Source organism: Haliaeetus albicilla, chromosome 12 (assembly GCF_947461875.1).
Source record: "Haliaeetus albicilla chromosome 12, bHalAlb1.1, whole genome shotgun sequence".
In the NCBI taxonomy this organism is placed as follows: domain Eukaryota; kingdom Metazoa; phylum Chordata; class Aves; order Accipitriformes; family Accipitridae; genus Haliaeetus; species Haliaeetus albicilla.
The window spans coordinates 19,650,289-19,669,340 of record NC_091494.1 but is presented as its reverse complement, the minus strand read 5'-3'; the positions used below and the strand labels follow the sequence as shown (position 1 = coordinate 19,669,340).

The 19,052-nt window shown below is 48.4% G+C and overlaps 2 protein-coding genes across 3 annotated transcripts; one reads left to right on the top strand and one right to left on the bottom strand.

Moving 5' to 3' along the window:
• Positions 1-503: 503 nt before the first annotated feature.
• PEX11A (peroxisomal biogenesis factor 11 alpha) lies at positions 504-5,961 on the bottom strand. Its single transcript, XM_069798438.1, has 3 exons — positions 5,844-5,961; positions 5,323-5,438; positions 504-3,759 (listed from the first exon to the last, which is right to left on the bottom strand). Exons 1-3 carry the CDS (start codon positions 5,897-5,899, stop codon positions 3,194-3,196), a joined length of 738 nt encoding a protein of 245 aa, XP_069654539.1. The 5' UTR covers positions 5,900-5,961; the 3' UTR covers positions 504-3,193.
• A 775-nt stretch (positions 5,962-6,736) lies between these two features.
• Positions 6,737-18,627, top strand: WDR93 (WD repeat domain 93). Of its 2 annotated transcripts, XM_069798436.1 has the most exons (16): positions 6,737-7,080; positions 7,841-8,036; positions 8,694-8,758; positions 9,001-9,079; positions 10,352-10,479; positions 11,035-11,073; positions 11,985-12,072; positions 12,724-12,907; positions 13,115-13,185; positions 13,652-13,738; positions 14,053-14,184; positions 14,717-14,933; positions 15,617-15,677; positions 16,430-16,586; positions 16,714-16,894; positions 18,082-18,627. In XM_069798436.1, exons 1-16 carry the CDS (start codon positions 6,817-6,819, stop codon positions 18,197-18,199), a joined length of 2,067 nt encoding a protein of 688 aa, XP_069654537.1. In that variant the 5' UTR covers positions 6,737-6,816; the 3' UTR covers positions 18,200-18,627. The 2 variants fall into 2 exon arrangements, with proteins under 2 accessions (XP_069654537.1, XP_009914087.1); XM_009915785.2 differs by lacking the exon at positions 11,035-11,073.
• Positions 18,628-19,052: the final 425 nt, after the last annotated feature.

The following is a 19,052-nucleotide window of genomic DNA, read 5'->3' as shown; positions in this document are numbered from 1 at the left end:
CTCAGCTGGAGATGTTACCCTTCACTCCCTGCCCTGAACAGACATTTGTTGTTAAACAGCTGCAGCGATTTGCCCTATGACACTAAGACCCATCCAAATGAAAGGTTGTTTATAAGATACTAAAATGCAGCTACACCCGTTCCTTTCACTGTGGCTGTGCCTACATTGGGCAGAAGGCTCCAGCTCTCTCCACTGGTACTCAAGGGCAACTGATGGCAATTCTGAAAAATGCCATTTTGCTTCAGGACATGTCATATGCAGTTTTACCATGTACTCACATATTTACTTCTTCACGTTTTTGCAACTGAAACGGGGATGGCCAATGAATCTGACGAATCTGGCTGCCACCTTGCTACTGCGAAAGGACAGCTCTATAACCCAAGAGCAAATATAGGAGCTGTCTCTTTAACAGCATCATCCTTCATAAAATTCAGAGATCAGAGGGAGGATTCCTCCTTCGGCATCTCTTTTCCCCACCCTTTAAGTCACACACAGACACGGTGTCACACTCATCTCAGTTTATTGCTTGTGTTCAAACAGCTGTCCTTATTTCAACTGCTGTATTAGAAACAAACAAACAAACAAAGGCACTGAAAGGATTTTCTCCATATGATCGTGATTCTGTGGCTTCAGTCACATTACATTAAGGTATATTAAATTGCTAGCCTCCAGCTGGGATGCAGAAGGCAAGTATTAGTGCTTAACATCCAGTAAAGAGAGTTAATCCTCTAAGTTCCAACCCACATCATGTAGAATGGGACAGGTACGGCTGAGAGAGGCTGAAAATTCACTGCCCCATCTCCCACATGAAGTCCATACTTGCTAATCCATGCCAGTGCCTACAGAAGAAACATCAAAGCCTGGCTCATGGCTTTGCACAGTGTCTGCCTGGCACAAGGGAAAAACCTACCCTTCTCCCTCCACAGGGCACAGGGAGGTGTAGCTGCCTAGGGGCCACGTCACTATATTAATTCATTTCCCTTTACCTATGAAGTACAAGAGAAAAAGACAAATCAGTTCACAAACCAGTGAAAGAAGTATTTTGTGTCCGACAGCTCCCCTGAGAGGAATTCAAAATGCATTTTTTTGCAAGAAGATGAAATTCTGTAGAAAAAAGGTAGCCAAACCTCTGCTGCCAAATCTTCAAGACTCCTCTTCCTTCCTTACAGGGGTTGCTACACACTGGGGTCATGATCAAATCTGACCAAGGGAGGGATAGGATCCACATTGCCAGGAGCTCAAAGGCAAATGGAGTAAAGAAACAAAAAACCCCATTGTTGAAAAGGAGAGAAGGCCCTTGAAGACAACATATCCCATACATAATGCTCCATTTAGTCTGAACCACCAGTATGCTCTACTTTTAATGGTATTCATTTCTATATGAAAAAGAAGAGCTGCTGCAGGCCACATTTGGTCTTCAAGCACACTTAATTACCCTGCCCAGCAATCTCTTTTCTCAAACACTTCATTGGCACGCTAACACTTCAGATTCAAACTAGAAGTAATTCCAAGCCCGACCACAATGACTTAAGGTAAACTGGGGCACTGCCTTACCGTGTCTACTCAATTCCACAGCCTTCACCTTTTAATAGAGACCAACACCTTTTAATTTCTGTTTCCAGACAGCATCAGAAATAATAAGAGAGTACCTTAGTCCAGGTTAGCGTAGTCTCTGTTCACATCTCCTGACAGATTAATCAAGGAGTCCTTGTACCAGAAAGTAGCAGAACACACAGGCCTAACTCTGATGAAGAAAAATGATAATTTTTTCTCCTATATAATGTGCAAATTTTTCTCAGGTGGTGTCAGAACTGGTACTCTGCAAAGTCAGGAGCAACAAAGACTGCATGCCATGTTAGTCAGCTGGACACAGCATTTCTCCTTTAACCTAGATTACACTGCCAGGCAATCATTCCCAGCGAGGTAAGTGATGAGCAATAATGCAGTTGCAGGGCAAATGTAAGGCATTTTCAAATGGTAGAACCCATTCAGCCAGCGAGGGAACACACATGAAATCTTGTGGCCATGAGAGGGGAGGATAGGAAAATCTAAACCATGAATGCCCAAATCCAGTAATAAGCTTTCCTTCTCACAGGGGATTCTTATATTATCACGACCAAGTCCATTCCCTTCCCTCCGGGAGCTTACACAACTAGAACACACCCTTGCAGTTTTTCTGACTCAACGAGCTCTGAGCCCAGCTTCTCTCCTTAACTGCAGGTTCCAAAGCTCCTTATTATACTGGAATTTTTCACATAAAATTAAAACAGCAAAACAAGCTCCTTATCACAGTACGATTAATGGAAAATCATTGCACTTGGAATCACAGGGGTTTGGGAATTAAGGTGCGTGTGTAATGGGAAATTCAGTGCTTGTGAGTGATTCCAGATTCACAGCTTTGGAAACCCAGTTCCCTAGAAATCACAGCATCATCAGCACTCAGACAAGCTTCTCCCACACGCTGTCCTTCACCAAAACCCTCAGCCATGGCCTGCTGAAGAAGTCAGAGCTGGTGGCCAGTGGTCCTTGGCTCACATTATCGAAGGAAAAGAAGAAAGTGCTGATTTCCTGGGACACAAACTGGCACTCGCTGGACTACAGATCCAGTGTCACCAGTGCACATTACAGAGATCATCGGAAGGTCAGATCATACCTCTCTTCAGTTAGCATCACACTGCATTCAAACCACTGCCTACAGGTAACAGGATCCACCAACCCAAACCCATCAGAACACTCGTACTTGACTTCAGGCCATTTTAACCACAGCTTCTAACTTGCCTGAGCCCAATATAGAAAATCTGACTTTGATGGGTGAATTCCAGCTTTCCAGTGTAAACATGATTAGTTATGAGTTATATACCTATTACAGTTGTCTATGCAGCTATTTCACAACCCTGTGTTAAAATATAGGAACATCAGTATTTCCTTATCTAGCAGCCATGTTCCAAGTCCTGTTTCTCTTTGTGAAATATTACTCTGCCTTCTCCCATCTCCACTCCATCAGGGAGTGTGTCATAGCACCAAACTCATCTGCAAAGACATGGGGAAGGAAAAAGGGTAGAATTCACTTATTCAGAGGACAAAATTAATCTTGAGGTTACTGTGAGACATGTTCATTTTGAAAGTGCCATATGGAGGATAAAAACCTATCAGATGATCAAAGATCATTGCATACTATGCAGCTCCTTTTATGTCACTGTTTCAGCTTCAGCTGTGGGCTTGCTATTGTGAGGATCCCCACCAGGGAGGAGAGGACGCCACAGAAACCAATCACTCCTGGGTTGGTCTTGCAGATCCCTAGCGTATCCAAAGGACCTGAGAGATCACAGAGATTCTTCACCAAGTCCAGCAGCAAAGGAGGATGTCTTTTCAGTATCTGAAACAGCAGGAGGAGAAAACCGTGCAAACCATCACATCTCACACGGTTTAGTTCCTGATTGTGTTTGTCCCAGAAGGAATTCTCCTTTGTCTTTTCTTCCTGTACAGCTTGTTCCAGCCTCCAGGAGATCTCATACCAGTCCCTGGCTAGATTCATCAGGAGTGAAAAGTAGTAACACTTGGTAGCCCAATTCCGCCACTTCAGCTTATCGACATCAGGTCGGAGCCCAATGCTTTTCAACCACAGGACAGCATCGCAGACGAAGTAGAGGGCACGAGTCAGGTTGGAGGCTGTAAGGCAGAAGCGAGGAACCACATCTGGCAGCTGTGTAGTTCTCCTGGCTGCTACCAAGGCATGTACCATGTTGCCCAGTCTGAACACTGCGAGAAACCCCAAAAGGTTAGCATGGCCTAGCCTTTACCGCAGACACACAGCCCTACGCAGGACAACTTGGCATGTCACTGTCCACATGTACTTTTAAAAGTGGGCTTTGGGCATTTGCATGCTTAAGCATTTTCCTCTCACAGCGTGAGAAGCTAGTATTAGCGAGAAAAGGGGTGTAAGCATCTCAGTTCTGTCCTGCACCGGCCCAGGACCTACACACAAATTTTGTCAATAGCTTGGACTTGCAGCCTTCTCCTGCCGCTCTGTTCTCAGCGCCTGGGTGCCCTCTGGACCAATACCACTCACACCTCTGAACGAGTCAGTGTCAGCAAAAAACGTGACACAGAGCCTCCAATTTCAGCTTCACTGGATTTCACCTAACTCTGTGGACAGGAGATGTTACGGCATTAACCCCACTGCAACCATGAGCTACAACTTTCCTAAGCTTCTGTGAAAGCTGGTGATTCATGTGCCGAGCACACTGAGACCCAAGTCCTTCCTCAGCCATGAATTTGTCAGAGGTACACGTAGTTCCCTGCAAACAGGAACAGTGTATTACATTTCAAGCTATAAAATATGGCAAACCTGATTTCATCCGCTGCACAGTTTAGGTTTCACCCTGTGAATGTTAACACAATATTATGAAAAATACTTTTCATAACCTGCTGCACCGTCACAGTGACAGATGTTGGCAGCACCCAAGCTTAGTGGAACTGCAAGAGTCCTGAATTTAGGCCTGACGTCTATTAGCGAATTGTTTAGCAGAAGCAGGAGAATTATGGCGATGCCGATAAACCAGCTGGCCTCTCGGCTAGAAATCACCATACTCTGGAGCTAACTGGAATTATAAAACAAACCCATGGTAACATATTAAATGAGAATATTTGCCTCATGTATTGAAATTGTTCCAGGATTGAGCAACTGGTAAGTAGGTGTAAGATCAACCTGAAAGCAAGCAATACAACCACAGCAACAGTGTGACCATAACGGATGCAACTGTGACACAGAATGAAGTGATGGAAATGGTTAGACTATGAGAAAAGTATGGAAGGGTATATGATTTAGTAGAGTATAAATGCTGAAGAAAATTAATATGTGAAGTAGGATATAAAAAGCCATATTGAAGGATGGTCCTTCAGAGGTGATTTTATTGGCATGATGATCTTTAACGTTAGGCCATCTCAACAAATTAGCTGGAAGGACTAATGAAAGCTCAGTAAGCCGGCCTTGCATCGTAACTCTGCGGTCTGTCCTTCAACAGAGACGACAACTCGATGTCTGCAGCAACCGTTGACTGTTAACTTATTTCTCTAGTTCTCTCAGCGATAATTCAGACTGCCTGATCGGAGAGGAGGCTGAAGAAGTAATAAATGTCTCTCTGGCCCTATCTAGCCTGGCAAGCCAAGGCAGGGATAAGGTCTACTGACAATTTTGTGAATGTACTAAAAGAGGTTTTGTGGCTCTAGGTAAGTTAACTACAGAAAGCGCAAGGCCAGGAGCTGTTCTGCTGGAAGGAGCAAGTGAAGACGGACTCATCCCTCTAGACACCAGGTACTTACTTTTCCGGCCAGAGCTCATGCTAGATTCCAACTGCTTGAGTTTCATTACCAGCTTCTCTTTATCAGCCTTATGCTCTATTAAATAGCTAAGCAACATGCATGTGTACTGAGTGGCTCTGGAATGGAAAAAATGAGGAAAACGGTACACAGGTGAAACGCGGACAATCTGCAGCAGGGGCAGCGTTTATTTCCGAGCTGAAGGTCACCCCGCTCGCACCCGGGCGGTGCCGGGGTGAGTTATACCCCTCGGGGAAGGGGCACAAGCGCAGGTGGGGCGGCTGAGGGCCGGCAGAGCGGCGAGCGGCGCGGCAGGAGAGGGCCGGGCCGGGGCCGGCCCGGGCGGACCGGGCAGCTCTCCTGCCTGAGGCAGGGGGCCCTAGAGCGGCGGGGGGCTGCGTGAGGGGCCGGCCGAGGGCCCCAACACCCAGAGGGGCGGTGGGGATGCTCCGCCCCACGGGGGTCCCCGGAGAGCCGGCACCCAGGGGCCGGGGCCGGGGCCGGGGCCGGGCGGCCGCACTCACCGGAAGAGCTGGTCGCGGCCCTGGCTGCGGTTGGTGAAGTCCACGAAGCCCTCCATGGCGGCGGCGGCGGCGGCAGCCGCGGGCGGGAGGTGTGCGGGGTCCGCGGCCGCCCCGCCCCGCCCCGCTCCGCTCCGCCCTGGCGCCGCCCCGCCGGGGGAACCCTCCGCTCCGGTGCGCGTTCCCGGCCGGGCCCTGCCGCGCCGCGCCGTTGCCACGGCGACCGTCAACAGCGGGGCAGGTGTCCCCGCTAAAGGCTCCCCCCGGCCGCGCCGGCGCCGGCGGTGGTTGCGGCGGTTCCCCTCGGGGAGGCTGGAGCGGCCCGGCCCGGCCCGGCCCGGCCCCGCCCCGCCCGGCCCCTCGGCTCCTGCTCCGAGGTTAGGCCGCTGTGTGGGGTGACGGCGGTGGAGGTGGGTCCGCCGTGAGCCCGGCTTTGGCCTGAGGTGCCCCGGCCCCGAGGGGGAAGTTCAGAAAGCACCCGGGGGCTTGGAAGGGAAGTAAGTTTATAACGTCCAGTGAAACCACCCGCTTTCCAAATTAATTGTTGGGATACTATCTAGGCCGAATAAGTCTTTTAATGAAGAACAAGCTAATATTTTTTAATGCTGTGTCGTAATTCTTGTACAAACTCGTGCCAGAGCTTTGTCGTAGCTCTTGTACAAACTCGTGCCAAAGCTTTTGCCCTCCCGTTTTCTGTGGGTAACCTACGGCCGCCTGCGTGGCTGGTGTTCCCAGAGCAGGACAAAACCCCTGAGTAACAGAGGCGGTGCAACGAGTAGAAATTAGCTACGTAGAACAGGGTTGCTCTGGCTATCGATACTGAAAGGAGCCCCCCCTTCCCTCCTAGAGATCATTAATAATCTTTTTCTTTTCCCCCATTACCGCATGAAAGTAGATATTGCACGATTCTTCGTTCTTCTGCATCTACTGTGATTCCTGCATCTGTGGTGTGTTTTGCATCTGGACTGGCAGAAGCATGGCTGTGTATATCCAGAAGGATCCCCGGGACATTCCTCCACCATCTGAAAAGGACTGGCTAAAGGAAGACGAGGAAGATTTCTTCCTGCAGGATCCTGATCAAAAGCGTGATGCGTTGCCTCAGCCCTTCAGGATGGTCAACAAACTGGTGATGCTGGTTTTTGAGAATGCTATGGAAATCATTGAAAGAAGGGAGATGTTCCGAGAAGTGCAAAAACTAAACGTCCAGCCTACAAAATGCTTTCCTACAGCTGAATTCCAGGTACAGAGCCCCTCACAGAAGAGATAGCGTTAATCACCATAGCAGTTTTCCCAGAGAATATCCATTCAGTTGATTTTACATTCTTCTGTTCATCACCTTCCTCAGAATCCACCACCATCTCACTGATTCACTTCAAAAGGCTGCAGCTTCTAAGCTTGTCTGACAGGTTCTGCTTCCCACCCATCTATCACACCTCTCTGAAAAGAGAGAAGCAGATATTAAACAGCACTAAATTCACCTTCTGCTTCTCAGGCTGGCTCCACCCATGTTTGCCAAGGAACAGTAATTAGTCAGTAGCATATAAATGGGCAAACTCAGCTCTGTGTTATGGTGAATACCCTAATGGGAGTGTCGTGAGCAGAAGGGCAGCGCTGCCTTCCCCATCGTTCTGTGAAGGATACGCTGGCGTCTGCTGGTGTTCTGTGACTGACCAGAGGAACTCAGCATCCCGTCGCAGCTCTGCGTTTGTGGTGGGAGGGCTGAGTACTACTGAGTTCTTGGCCTTTAAAGCCCCTTTTGCTTATTGGAAGGGAAAAGGTGGGAGCAAACTTTCTCATTCCCAGCACAGGAACAATCTCTGTGACAGAGATGAGAGCCCCTCCCCTGCTTTTCTGATGAAAGCTCAGGCAAAAATTTTTCCCTTGTAGAATAAATCAGCATTTTCTGTTGGTGAAAGGGTAGGATTGTATCGCTGGTATGGCTGATGTACCCTCCACCGGGGAAGTAGTTTGGTACACTCATCTTTTCCCTTTTTTGGTAGGTAACTGGAAGAGCCAATTGCCTTGCAGTGTCTGGAAAATACATCTTTGTCGGTCTGTCCGTGGGTCTGGCTGCCTTCAGGGTGTCTGACTGTAAGGAGGTCTGTGCTTGGGATGCAGTCAAGACCGAGATTTGTGCCATCCATGCTTCGGATTTGGGGAATGAGAGCCACGTCCTGCTTGCTGTGGATGAAATGGGTTAGTGTGACGTGGATTTCCTTGACCTAGCTGGGGATGGCTGTGCTCTGGGGCTGAAGAGTTGGTAGCTGCATTATGGAAGAGTGCTAAGTCAGGAGGAACGTTAGAATGGCTGACAGGTTTCCTAGAAAGCCCTGCAAAGAGGGCATTAGATAACAGGTTGTAGGGTGACAGAGTGGCCCATAGGGCCTTGTGATTAGTAGAAGGTGGGGGTTTGGTGTCCTCTCCGGAGCAGCAGAGGCAGGTGCAGAGCTGAGAGTGAAGCGCAGTAAATTTTAGGAACACCTTGGACCAGAGAGAAAGAACCATTGCTAGGTATGAACTCCTGCCTGTGCTTTGTTTCAGCACCTGTAATTGCACAGCCCTGTGGTAAATAGGTTGGTTCGTTGATTCATCTGAAACCTATCAATTCTGGTGGAGATACTTTTCAAACTGGCTTATCCATCTCCATGTACAATCGAGTGTTTGCTTGTGCTGGCATAAGGAAGCCAGCAAAAGTTCAGTGCTGGAAGTGGTGGGATATTCTTCCTTGAGCCCAGGAGAAAATGTAGTCCTGTTCACTCTCCTGCGTGTTTTAACAGCCATCTCCCAAGAGCATGGCTACTATCTGTTCACTTCTCTCCTCCTGCTACTGTTACTTTTCTATTTCTATTCCAGGGCTTGTCTGGCTCTTCTGCTTTCACAAGGGAGGCTTCCTACTCGTTAAAATCCTAAATGAAATGGTAAGTACTGAGTTAATTCCATAGGCACTGGGCAAAGGCTGGTAAGTAATCACTCATGAGGAGTACTAACTGCCCTCAGGAATTTCTGTCATGGGCAGCAGCACTCCAAGAGTGCTGCCCCGTATTTATTCCTATTCTTCCAACAATCTGTCTGGCCTTCACCCTGTTGAGAACTGTGTAAGGCCGTGGAGCTCTCTGAATCGGTGATCTTGCTTTGATGCCAGCCCGTTTTTCTTTGGCAGGAGGATATCAGCAAACGAAGTACTTGTGAGGAGGTGGTGCTGTCCCCAGGAGGTGATTATGCAGGAGTCCTGCTGCAAGGCAAGTGGAGGAACATGGTGTGTTGCGTGACGGCTGTTGTGTTCTAGCAGAGGGGCCAGCAGCAATGCTTTTAAAATGCTCAAAGTGTTCTGGGTTCCAGGGATCCTGTTCCTAACCCTCCCAGTCCTTCCTCCAGCTTAGAGAGCTGCTCCTGGCACTCTCTGTCCTCTCCAAAAGGCCTGGTATGGATCAGGACTGATCCCAAACTGAGCTGTCTGGAACTGGTCAGTGCAGTTCCCAGCTCCCAGAAGGCTCAGTGAAAGCAGGTTTCCCACTCGTCTCCAGAAGTACCAAACCCTTTTCTGCAAAGGAAAATCACTACATAAGAACTGGGTATTGTAATTTCTGTTATGATGAGGTAGGAAGAGTAGAAAAAGATCAGTAAGAAGTAGGACAAAATCAGCTTCATGGTGGACATTGGGGTAAAAAAAGTCCAAGCTGGGTCATACAACGGCAGAAGGACCTGAGACCAAGCTAGAACACTTTTCTCTACACCTTTACCTCAGGATCCTCAAAGTAGAGTTGCCCATTACAATTTCTTCATAGGAAAGCCTTCTTAGCTTCTTGCCTTCCTCTTCATTTCTCTGTTGCAGTTGAAAGGTACAGTCCTACAGGTGGTTCAGCTGGCATAGCTGGAGAACTAAACTACAACAAGAGGGAAAGAATCAGCAGGTGAAGAGAGGAGTGGGCAGGAACCACTGGTTCCTTTCTTCCTCTGGTTCGCTATGGCTCACTGTTACACTGGAGATACGTACACTTGAAGAATTTTCTCTGCAGACATAAGCCAGACAGCACAGAGGCAGTCTTTAAAAACACTACAACAAACTCCTTGCTACAACATTCTTCTGCTTCATGGCAGCTGCCTTTGTCAACCCATTTGCTGCTAGCAGGTTTTTTGAACCTGTTTGGTGGAATCTGCCTGGACATATGCTGAGAATGAGATGCGTAGCATCCACAGAGAACCAGTGTGAGACCATGTCTCACTTTCTACTTTATCTCAGAGGCTACAGGTCAAATTCTTTGAGTTGCTTAATGGAATTTGTTTGGTGGATGTTGGACCTCAAGGACTTGAACTGGAGGCTGAGACATCAGTCTCAGTCAAGCATGTGAAGCATTAAGTGGGAGGAGAGGTGGGCTGCGTGGAGTTCACAGGGATTTTATATTTCAAAAAATATCAAAATCTTGTTTTAAGGATATAAGATAACAGAGGCTGCTTGCTTGAAAGACCTTTTCTCCTCATTTCCAATTGCTCAACATGGTTTCCCAATGCAGACAGCACAAAAGCTTGGCTGGAGATCTACCGATTGCCTAAGGATTCCTGGCTGAAGGAGGCGGAAAAGAACCCAGGAGCTGCAGCAGGGCTGGCTTGCAGGGAGAGGAGGCCAACTTGGACATCTGCGGTACAAAACAGATCCATCTCCCACTGTGCTATTTTTTCTTGCACTCTTTTGCCTACAGGTCTTTCCCCAAGCCTTGCTCCTGCAGACAGTGACAGCAAGATACAGGCTGAACAAGTCTGTCGGCCCTGGGGAGATGAAGTATATGTCTCTACAGCTGCTACAGCCGCCCATCCCACATTTCACAAGGCCTTTTTGTTATTGGGACATGTTTACTCTCCCAAGACTGGCTTTCCAACGAGGTTCCCTTGGTCCCAGGGCTAGCATTCCTGTTGCCCCTCCCTGAAACCGGCAGCTCCTTTCCCAACAGTATTGCCCCATCTGAGGAGGCCCTGTATAAGGGTATTCCCACAGGGTTTCTCCATTATGTTACTGGGGGGAGGTGAGGGAGTGGGAATCCGGCCTGATAGCTCCACTTGGGAGTCTGGTCTTGAACCAGGGTTCGTGTTTTAGGCTATCCACCGGTTGAGCCTGGTGGGGTCACGTCTGAACCCACTAGAGCAGGGCAGGGTCTCTGCCTGTTGGTACTAACCACTGCCACCTCTGGTTCTTTGGCAGAAAAGTCTGGAGCTGCATGGAGACGGTTCTGCAGACATGGTAACTGGCCTCGATGAATGTCCTGAGCTGTTATGGGGAATTTTAAATGATGAGTCAGTGCTTAACCCTCTCCTGCATCGCTTTCACCCTGCTAGATTTCACTTCTCAACCCACAGGCACCTTCTGCCCAGCACCTCCAGCTAACCCTCTGTGATACGTGCCTTGTAACTCTTCCCTCCTCCTTCATCAGAGACTTTCCTGGCCGTTTAAGAGGGAGCTGCTTCTCAGCCCTGTGTTCAGGGCAAACATCCCTCTTAACCTGGCCAAGCAAAAAGTGAACACCCAGGTGTTCCCTCTTTGCTGATTCCACATAAACTACCCAAGTTCCTGTCACTTCCTTCTCAGACGTGGTTGATTATTTAGCCAGATCTTTTCTATTTAGTCAAGTGTCAATGTCGGTGGGTGGGTGGGGTGGTGGGGACAGACTGGTGCTAGTCCCCTGTAGTACTTTCCATTCCTAGCCAAGCACATATGTGACCTCTTCCAGTCCTGGTCTTTCTGAAGTAAAATCTGGTTCTTGTATTCAGAAGCACTCTGCAACCTTTAGTCCTACTTCTTTTTTTTTTTTTTTTTTTCTTTTTTTTTCCTGAGCCTGGATGTGCCCCACCCAGGCCTGTGCTGCAACAAGAGTATTTCAGAGAGATTAGTAAAATCAGAAGTGGAGGTTATTTAGGGCACAAAGACAGGAGGTGTCTGGGCAGGACATCCTTTGTAATGTTGAGAAAGCAGTGACCTCCCTCAAGCTTCTGTGTTTTGGCCTGAAGAATGAGCCTAAACCCAGTATCTTCTAGGCAGTGTCAGCCAAGCTTAGCATACACTTATGTTAGGAAGCGCTTGATTCCCATGAACAGGTGAAAACTCAGCAGCATAGGGCACAACACAGTTCTCAGGCCAACATTTTTCTGTTGCAGGAGTCTCCTGTGTCTGCAAACCAAGCTGATGCAAAGCTGAGTCTCCCAGTGCTGCTGCTGAAAGTGAAGCCACCCAAACCCATTACAGGTTAGGACTGATTCTGTACTTGAAACCTGCAGCCTCCTTCAGGTGGCAAAGGAATCATGGCTCTTATGAGTACAGAACAGGTCAGAAAGTTTCAGTAACATGCTCCCTGGTCCCTTCCTGACCTGTCTTTGTAGTTACATGTAATCCTGTAGTGGGAGTTGCTTCTTACCCAACCATGTCACATGTCACCTTAGCACAAAATACTTCAGCATGTCTTGAAGTGGGTGTCATACACCCTCAGCTTCATTGTCACCAGAGAGGGAGGAGGTCGTTTCCCAGATCCTAGCAACCTGGCGGCACCCCTAGTTCACCACTCTGAGTCCTGGATTCATAGGAAAATACTGAGGATGGGAATGGAGCAGACCTTATGCTGGGACAATTTCAGGGAGAATGACACAGAAAGGCAAGGTGAGCTGGGTCCTCAGATGACTTGCCCTAGTCTCTGCCTTCAAATACTGGAAAATGGGCTAGTGATATAGAAAGTCCCACAGAATATATTCTTAATGTTGAAATACTTCTACCAGGAAGATGCAATGTGTCCCTCTTCAAGACAGTGCCACCCTGAAGGCAGGATGGTCAAAGTACCTCTGAGCACTCCATGGTGTCTGCTTCTCCAGGGCTGTGCCTTTTCCCTTTGTGTTCCCAATCCAGGCAGTAGTTTTAAAAGCCCTTTGGATGCCTTGAAGAAAGTGGATGATGACAGCATGCTTGGCTTGGGGTACAATCACCTAATCAAGGACTCCCAGTGGGAGCAGCAGGAAGCAATCTTCCGCAGCACTTATCGGGAGTATCTGGAGGCTGAGGGTGTGAGAGAGAGCAAGGAAGAGATCCCCAGGTGAGTGGGAGCACCAACCAGAATTTCAGTCCATGAGACTTCAACACAGGGCACTTTTTAAGTGTAGATGGAAGCCTCTGTCTTAGCTTTGCCTCCTTCATCCCAAGGCTTCAGGGCAGGGGGCTAGAGCCATTCCAGGTCTTGTCCCAGTGCTGCCTACTATCAAGGCCTTTCTTTTATATATATTTCATACTTCCTTTTTTTCAGACATGCTACTTCTCATTTTCTTCTGCCTAGCCGGATCCTACAGGTGGGACCTGAAATGAAAGTACAGCCAGGTAATCCAGATGGGCAAAAAGCTGTTAACATATGAAGCACATCATTGCATGATGTAGAGCTCCAGTTAGAGCTCAATGGCTGTGGCTTGGGTTCACTACATAAATTCCATCTCCAAGGACATAAGCTTGGATAAAAATGTCAACCTTAAGACTTATAAGTCAGTCACTGGCATGGAGTCAAACAAACTTATCTCCATAGTTAAAAAAAACCCCCCAAAACCCACTACACGAAAAACCCCCAAAACACCAAAAAAGATGAGGGGGCACATAGGCAAGATAAAAATAACAGGCAAGGGAAGAGTTTGTTGTGGTTTAGTTTCCGTGTGAGCAGAGTTTCTGTAAGTCCCATCAAGGAAACCGTGAGAGCTCTAATAAGAGCTTTCTAATGGTATTTTAGTGTCCTGGATTGTTCCTTTCTTTGTCTCTGATCTCCTTCTCTTTTTTATTGTCCCCTTCTTTGTACCAGATGTTCCAGCTGGCATCGGTGTGCACTGGGATGGAAGCCACAATCTCTGCTTGTACTTACTTAACCGTCCACTCAAGGAGCAATCAGGTAAGAAAGTCTTGCTTTCTCTAGCAGAGCAGTCTGTAGGGAGTGGGAGTATTCAGTGACCAGTGGCTGTCATTCAGTCAGATCTTCATGATTCAGGGAAATGAGGAATGGGGAGGAGAGCTGCCCTATATCTTGTAGGTTAGGCTGGATTGTAGGGCTCTATGTTGTGTAGGCTGGCAGTATTTTGAGTGAAGCCACTCTGGCAGGAGACCCCAGAATGGTGCATGTTCTATTGGGAAACTGAAAGCTGGTACCATGAGAGAGAATGTTCTGCACCTTCTTACAGTTACCTGTCTTCATGTCCTTCTGTTTAGATTCTGATCCAAAGCCTGATGTTGTGTGGCCATGTGCAGCTCCAATTGCATGCTCGGCTGTCAGCTCCTGCTCTAGGTACCTGGCACTGGCATGTGAAGATGCAACAATAACTATTTGGGATAAACACCTAGGTGAGCTTGCCCTTTGGGACTGTGCATTGGAATCACAGTGGATAAATTGCTCCCTTCCCTAGGAGATTGAGGCTCTGGCTTGGTGTGAACAGGGGGCTGGCAGTGAGTTTACAAGCAAAACTGAAAATAATTTGGACTCCTTCATGGGATGCTTGGCCAGAAGTTGCCAACACAGCGTGACTGCCTTAGCCCTGACAGAACCCTTCCCATCCACAGCAATGCAGGGGCTGTGAACTGAGGACTGATGCCTGTCTTGCCCTGAGGCTGTGAGACAGCCACTGCTTTGTCACTGCACCCTCAGGTCATCTTTAAGGCTGTTGTGGCATCACAGTCCAGGCTGCCATCGGTGCTAGTGTCATCCTGCCACGATGCAGGGATTCTTCTGGCAGAAGAATCTTCTGCCATCAGGATTGTTCTGGTGGCTGCTGTCCCCGAGTAGGCCACAGTCCAAGCTAAGCTTTCCTTGGATAAATTGCCATTTCCTTTTTCTTACTAAATTGCTGTCTTTCCCCCCGCATCGCTGCTTCCTCAGGATACCCACTGTCTGTGACTGCCATTGTAGAGGAACGTCTCATCCGTAGTATCCACTTCCTGCGGAGTTCTGCAGCTGTTAGCGATGAGACACCTTGTCCTGGCACAGATTCTGTCTGTCCCATCGTGCAGCTTCTAGTGCTATGTACAGACAGCTCTTTCTATTTGGTGAAAGCACCCAGGGCCGGGAAGTCCAGCATCACGCTCCTGGCAGACAGGTGAGGCAGACTGATGGACCTTACACCAGCCAAAGAAACCATGTGGTATAGCGGTCAGGTCTGGCAGGGAGCCCCAGATTTCTGTGGAGTAGAGAAATTTCTACTGCTTTTACCCAGATGGCTCTGCCATGCTGCTGTCAGCAGCAAGAGTGGTTTTGCTAGGAGTCAGTTCCAGTGCTAAGATCCAACGGTTATGCCAGAATTGGGGGTGCTTCTGAGTTCTTCTGTGCACCAGAACACAAGTGCTTGTAGCACTACTCCAGGGCTGACGTTCAACTAGCTGGGTCTCTGCCAGGTACCCAGGGGAATTTTTTCTTCTCTCTTCTGCCCTTGCCAGAGTAAACATTTCTTGCCATCTTTCTAGCAATTTTATGTTCACTTATCCCCTTGGTTTGAGGAGAAGTGTCAACTTTGGGGAAGCTGCTGCTCTGAAGGCTATGGTTTCATGCTTCCATGACAGGCAGGGGATTTTTATCTCCAGCATAGTTCCTAGGCAGGTTTGCACAGGGATGGGCCTCGGGGGTTCCTGCCCAGGAGGAGGCAGGCTTTGTCTCCATAGGGAAGGGGCTTGGCTGGAACTTTATGCCAGACTGTGTGCCACAAACTGCCGTTGTCATTATCACAGCCTCTCAGTACGTGCCAGGTACATGAAACAGCGGCATAAGACTGAGTCTGTTTTACAGGCCTGAAGATCCGAATCTTGCTGTCAGCACGGTGGTGCCTGTCCTGGCATTCCCCAGTGCAGTGAGTATTACTGCCAGCTCTCAAGAACTCTGTGAGAACACAGGGCCATCTGGCCTGGGATCCTGTTTCCAGTAATGGCTGTAACTGTGTGCCTAGAAGATAAAGAACAGGGCAATCAGATATGGTACTGCCCTCACATCCTTTCCCAGCCTCCAACTATTTTTAGCATGGGGACTTCCTGCACCAGTTACAGGTCTGTATGTAGCTGGTCACTCTCAAAGGATTTCTCTTCCGTGATCCTAGTCAGTATCCCCTTGCACTCATGTCCTCTAATTGACCACTGATATGGGTGGCACCGAAGGCCTTCTGCACATGGATAGGTCCAACTGCAAAGACAAGAGGGTTCAGCCATGAAGCTTCAGGCATCAAGGTCAAATATGAGAGGGCATCATGGTGAGGAGAATTTACAAGCACAAGTCCAGCCAGACCTTTCAAGTGGCCTCAGAAAGTTTTCAGGCATGGGGAGAAAAGGACTAAAATCTGCTCGCCAGAGCCAACCATGCAGAAAGCTGGATCTAGTTAATTTCTAACCTCCCCTGCTGCCTTTTTCCAATCCCAACCTGCAGCAATTCCAGTCCAAGTTCCCTGCATGGCCTATTCTTGATCTGCTGTGGCCCTATGACTACTGGGCAGGCAAAGAAAACAGCATCATAGTTGGGGATGTGAAGTCCTGAATGTCATTCCATGTCCTTTCCAGGAAATGCTTTTAACTTCTTTTACATCTATTTCTAAGTGTCAACTTGCTGTTTCAGGTCCTGATCTTCTCCTGGGATGGCACGGTGTCCCTGATGAATACTGCCACATCGCAGATTGTTTACTGCTTCAGTACTCCACCTTCTCATGCTGTAGCATCCTCCTGGCAGCCAGTGTTCATAGTGGATGGTGTGAATCAGTGCTTGCTGCTTCGAGGTGGGTAGCGCCTTGGAGTGGTCTTAGGTACGTGGTTGCTGGGTGCATTCAGCTGTGCACTGATCCTTGATAATTCTTATTGGATGACTCCTGATGCAATAACCCACTGTTCTTTTTCTCTGTCTAGGAGATAGGCAGCAGAACACAGATGCACTGGCACAGAGCAGAGCCAGTCACAGCACCATCTTCCTTTTTGACTTCAACTCCTACCCACTGAAGGAGGCTTTCCCAAAGGAACCAGATTTGCCTCTGAAATCCTTGCAGAACCTGCCATGGATCGAGAGATGTAACATTTTCTTACGTGATAGGTAAGGTTCTCCTTCAGACTGATAGGTAAGTGCACCGGAATTATTGTAAGCTGTGGTGTTGCTCAGGTCCATGCAAGGTCACGCCCTGGAGCTTCTGGGTTCTTCTGTGTTGTGACAGATTTATGTCTGGGTAAGGTTGATGTTCAGGTAGCTGGATTCCTGACAGCCACTCAGAACCCTTCCTTCTCTCGTCTGTCATTCCTGGAACAACTTAACTGCTGTAAGTCAGGATGCCTGGGGCAGGCTTATCATTCCAGGTAGAGAGGGCTTGCTAGTTCTAATGTGCTTTTGCGCAACACAGATTGTGCAAGATTGTCTGGGAATATGATCCTCAATCGTCTGCATCTTCCTTTTGACCCCATAGCGAGGCAGAGCTGGATCTTTTTTGTACCTTGCTCCTCCTCTCCGTTTCTACGTTCACTTGATGTTTAGGTAGATTTTTGTTCGAGTTTTCTTGCTTTGAGAAGGTCTCCAGAAGCCTCAGGCCGAGGTTGCAGTCAGAGCTTAGCTGATGCATTGAGTTCATGCTGTCACTAGATGGCAATGTGACATCTCTTATTGGGTGACTTTTTCCTTGAATTCTTTTGGCAACCTGGGGCCAGATCCGCGTCAATGATACTCTGTTTGTTCTTTTCACTATGCCTTAATTCTCCAATTTGAAATGGAACCGGTGGGTGCAGGTATGACCTTACAGCACATATTACCTAGTAGCCATCCCTAATTCCTTGTGTCCAGTGTGAATCCTGTGGTGTTGTCTGGCTAGTTAAATGCAGAAAAGTTTCATCCTATGCTACCAGCCACCAGTTCTGTCCCTCATTCTCATAGAGCTGGAGAGGAGACTCTTGTCTGCCTTATACCAGAAAAAGTGGGGAGACATCACCTCCAGGGATATCTTGCTCCCTGGGTACTGAGAGCTGAAGCCAGAGCAGAGCAAATACAACTGCAGTGAGACGTGTGTCTATAGAGGATAACAGGCAAAGAGAAATATGGAGGTCATTGCTGTCAAGAACAGCAAACTTGAGTGCTGAGGGGCATGAGGGAATCACTGAGGTTTTTTGGACACAAGAAGTCTGAACTGCTTAATTTGTTTCGAGACCCAGGGACCCTTGAGGGAACCAGGCTAAGGTTGTCTGCGCACTGGGGGAATGGCAGGGACTGTTTTAACCACCCTTTTCTTCCCTCGTTAGGCAGCAGAGTCGGCTGGGACTCAGGGAGCAGTTGCCTGAGTACTGGAGTCGGCTGCAGGCACAAGCAGCTGCCATGGACAAAGAGAGACAGAAAGTGAAGGGACAGAAGAAGCTGTAGTCAGCCTTGCATCCTGAGGGCCAGGCTCTGCACTATTACAATCCTGCAGACCCATGATCCAGCACTAATATTTTGACAGCAACTCTATTCAAATCTATCCTGCTGCTTTCCATCCTGGGGCAGTTTGTCATCTGAAATAACTGCTTACCTGCCACTGCTCAGCCACAAGGATCTAAACGCTGCCTCTCTCCTTACCTAACCCTCAGCCTGTTCCAGCAGGGTTCAGCCCCTCCTCATCGGAGACAAACACTGCTGATGGAAGAGTCTTGAGGTAAGAGAGGCCTCTCACCAAGGTGGCAGGCTCAACACCTGTGTGGTTGAGCTAAGTATTTGTGCTGGGTCTCTGAGTCCTCCCAGAGACCTGGAGCACCAGAGCAATATGGTATGTTACAATGTCCCTCCTTAATAAAGCCTTTTCTCCAGTAAAAGTCTCTTGCTCTTCATAGGACTGGCATTTTGGCAGACTCTGATGTTCTATCCTTCTGTCTCTGGGGCTCACCAATGTGTCTCATCTTCTGCTCTGACCCAGACGGGCAGGCAGCAGCATCCTTGTGCTTAGCAAGAGACCTGGTCTTCAAACCAGGCATCAAATCAGCCATGAAGGTGGCATCCCCCAGAGCATAGCAGTGCCAAGCAGCAGTGACACTGCAGAGTGTGTCAGGCCTGACCTAGGCTGTTCCGCAGTCTAGTTGTTTCTTTTGACTTCAAAGCAGGCAGTTTTGGGATAAGACTGCTTAGGAATTGCAGCCTGGAAATGTGCAGACAAACTCTGTGGGTTAAGGTCAGGCTAGAACTGGTGTTAGAGCCAAGAATTTGTCACTGAGAAGCAGGACAGAAGCTGGGGGCTTCAGAG

Coding starts and splice junctions, on each gene's coding strand:
- PEX11A (XM_069798438.1), bottom strand. CDS start 5,899: ATGGAGGGCTTCGTGGACTTCACCAACCGCAGCCAGGGCCGCGACCAG. Junction 5,439..5,843: donor GGCCGCGACCAGCTCTTCCG/GTGAGTGCGGCC, acceptor TTTCCATTCCAG/AGCCACTCAGTACACATGCA. Junction 3,760..5,322: donor CATGAGCTCTGGCCGGAAAA/GTAAGTACCTGG, acceptor GGTTTCTCGCAG/TGTTCAGACTGGGCAACATG.
- WDR93 (XM_069798436.1), top strand. CDS start 6,817: ATGGCTGTGTATATCCAGAAGGATCCCCGGGACATTCCTCCACCATCT. Junction 12,908..13,114: donor AGCAAGGAAGAGATCCCCAG/GTGAGTGGGAGC, acceptor CCTTTTTTTCAG/ACATGCTACTTCTCATTTTC. Junction 13,186..13,651: donor TGAAATGAAAGTACAGCCAG/GTAATCCAGATG, acceptor TCTTTGTACCAG/ATGTTCCAGCTGGCATCGGT.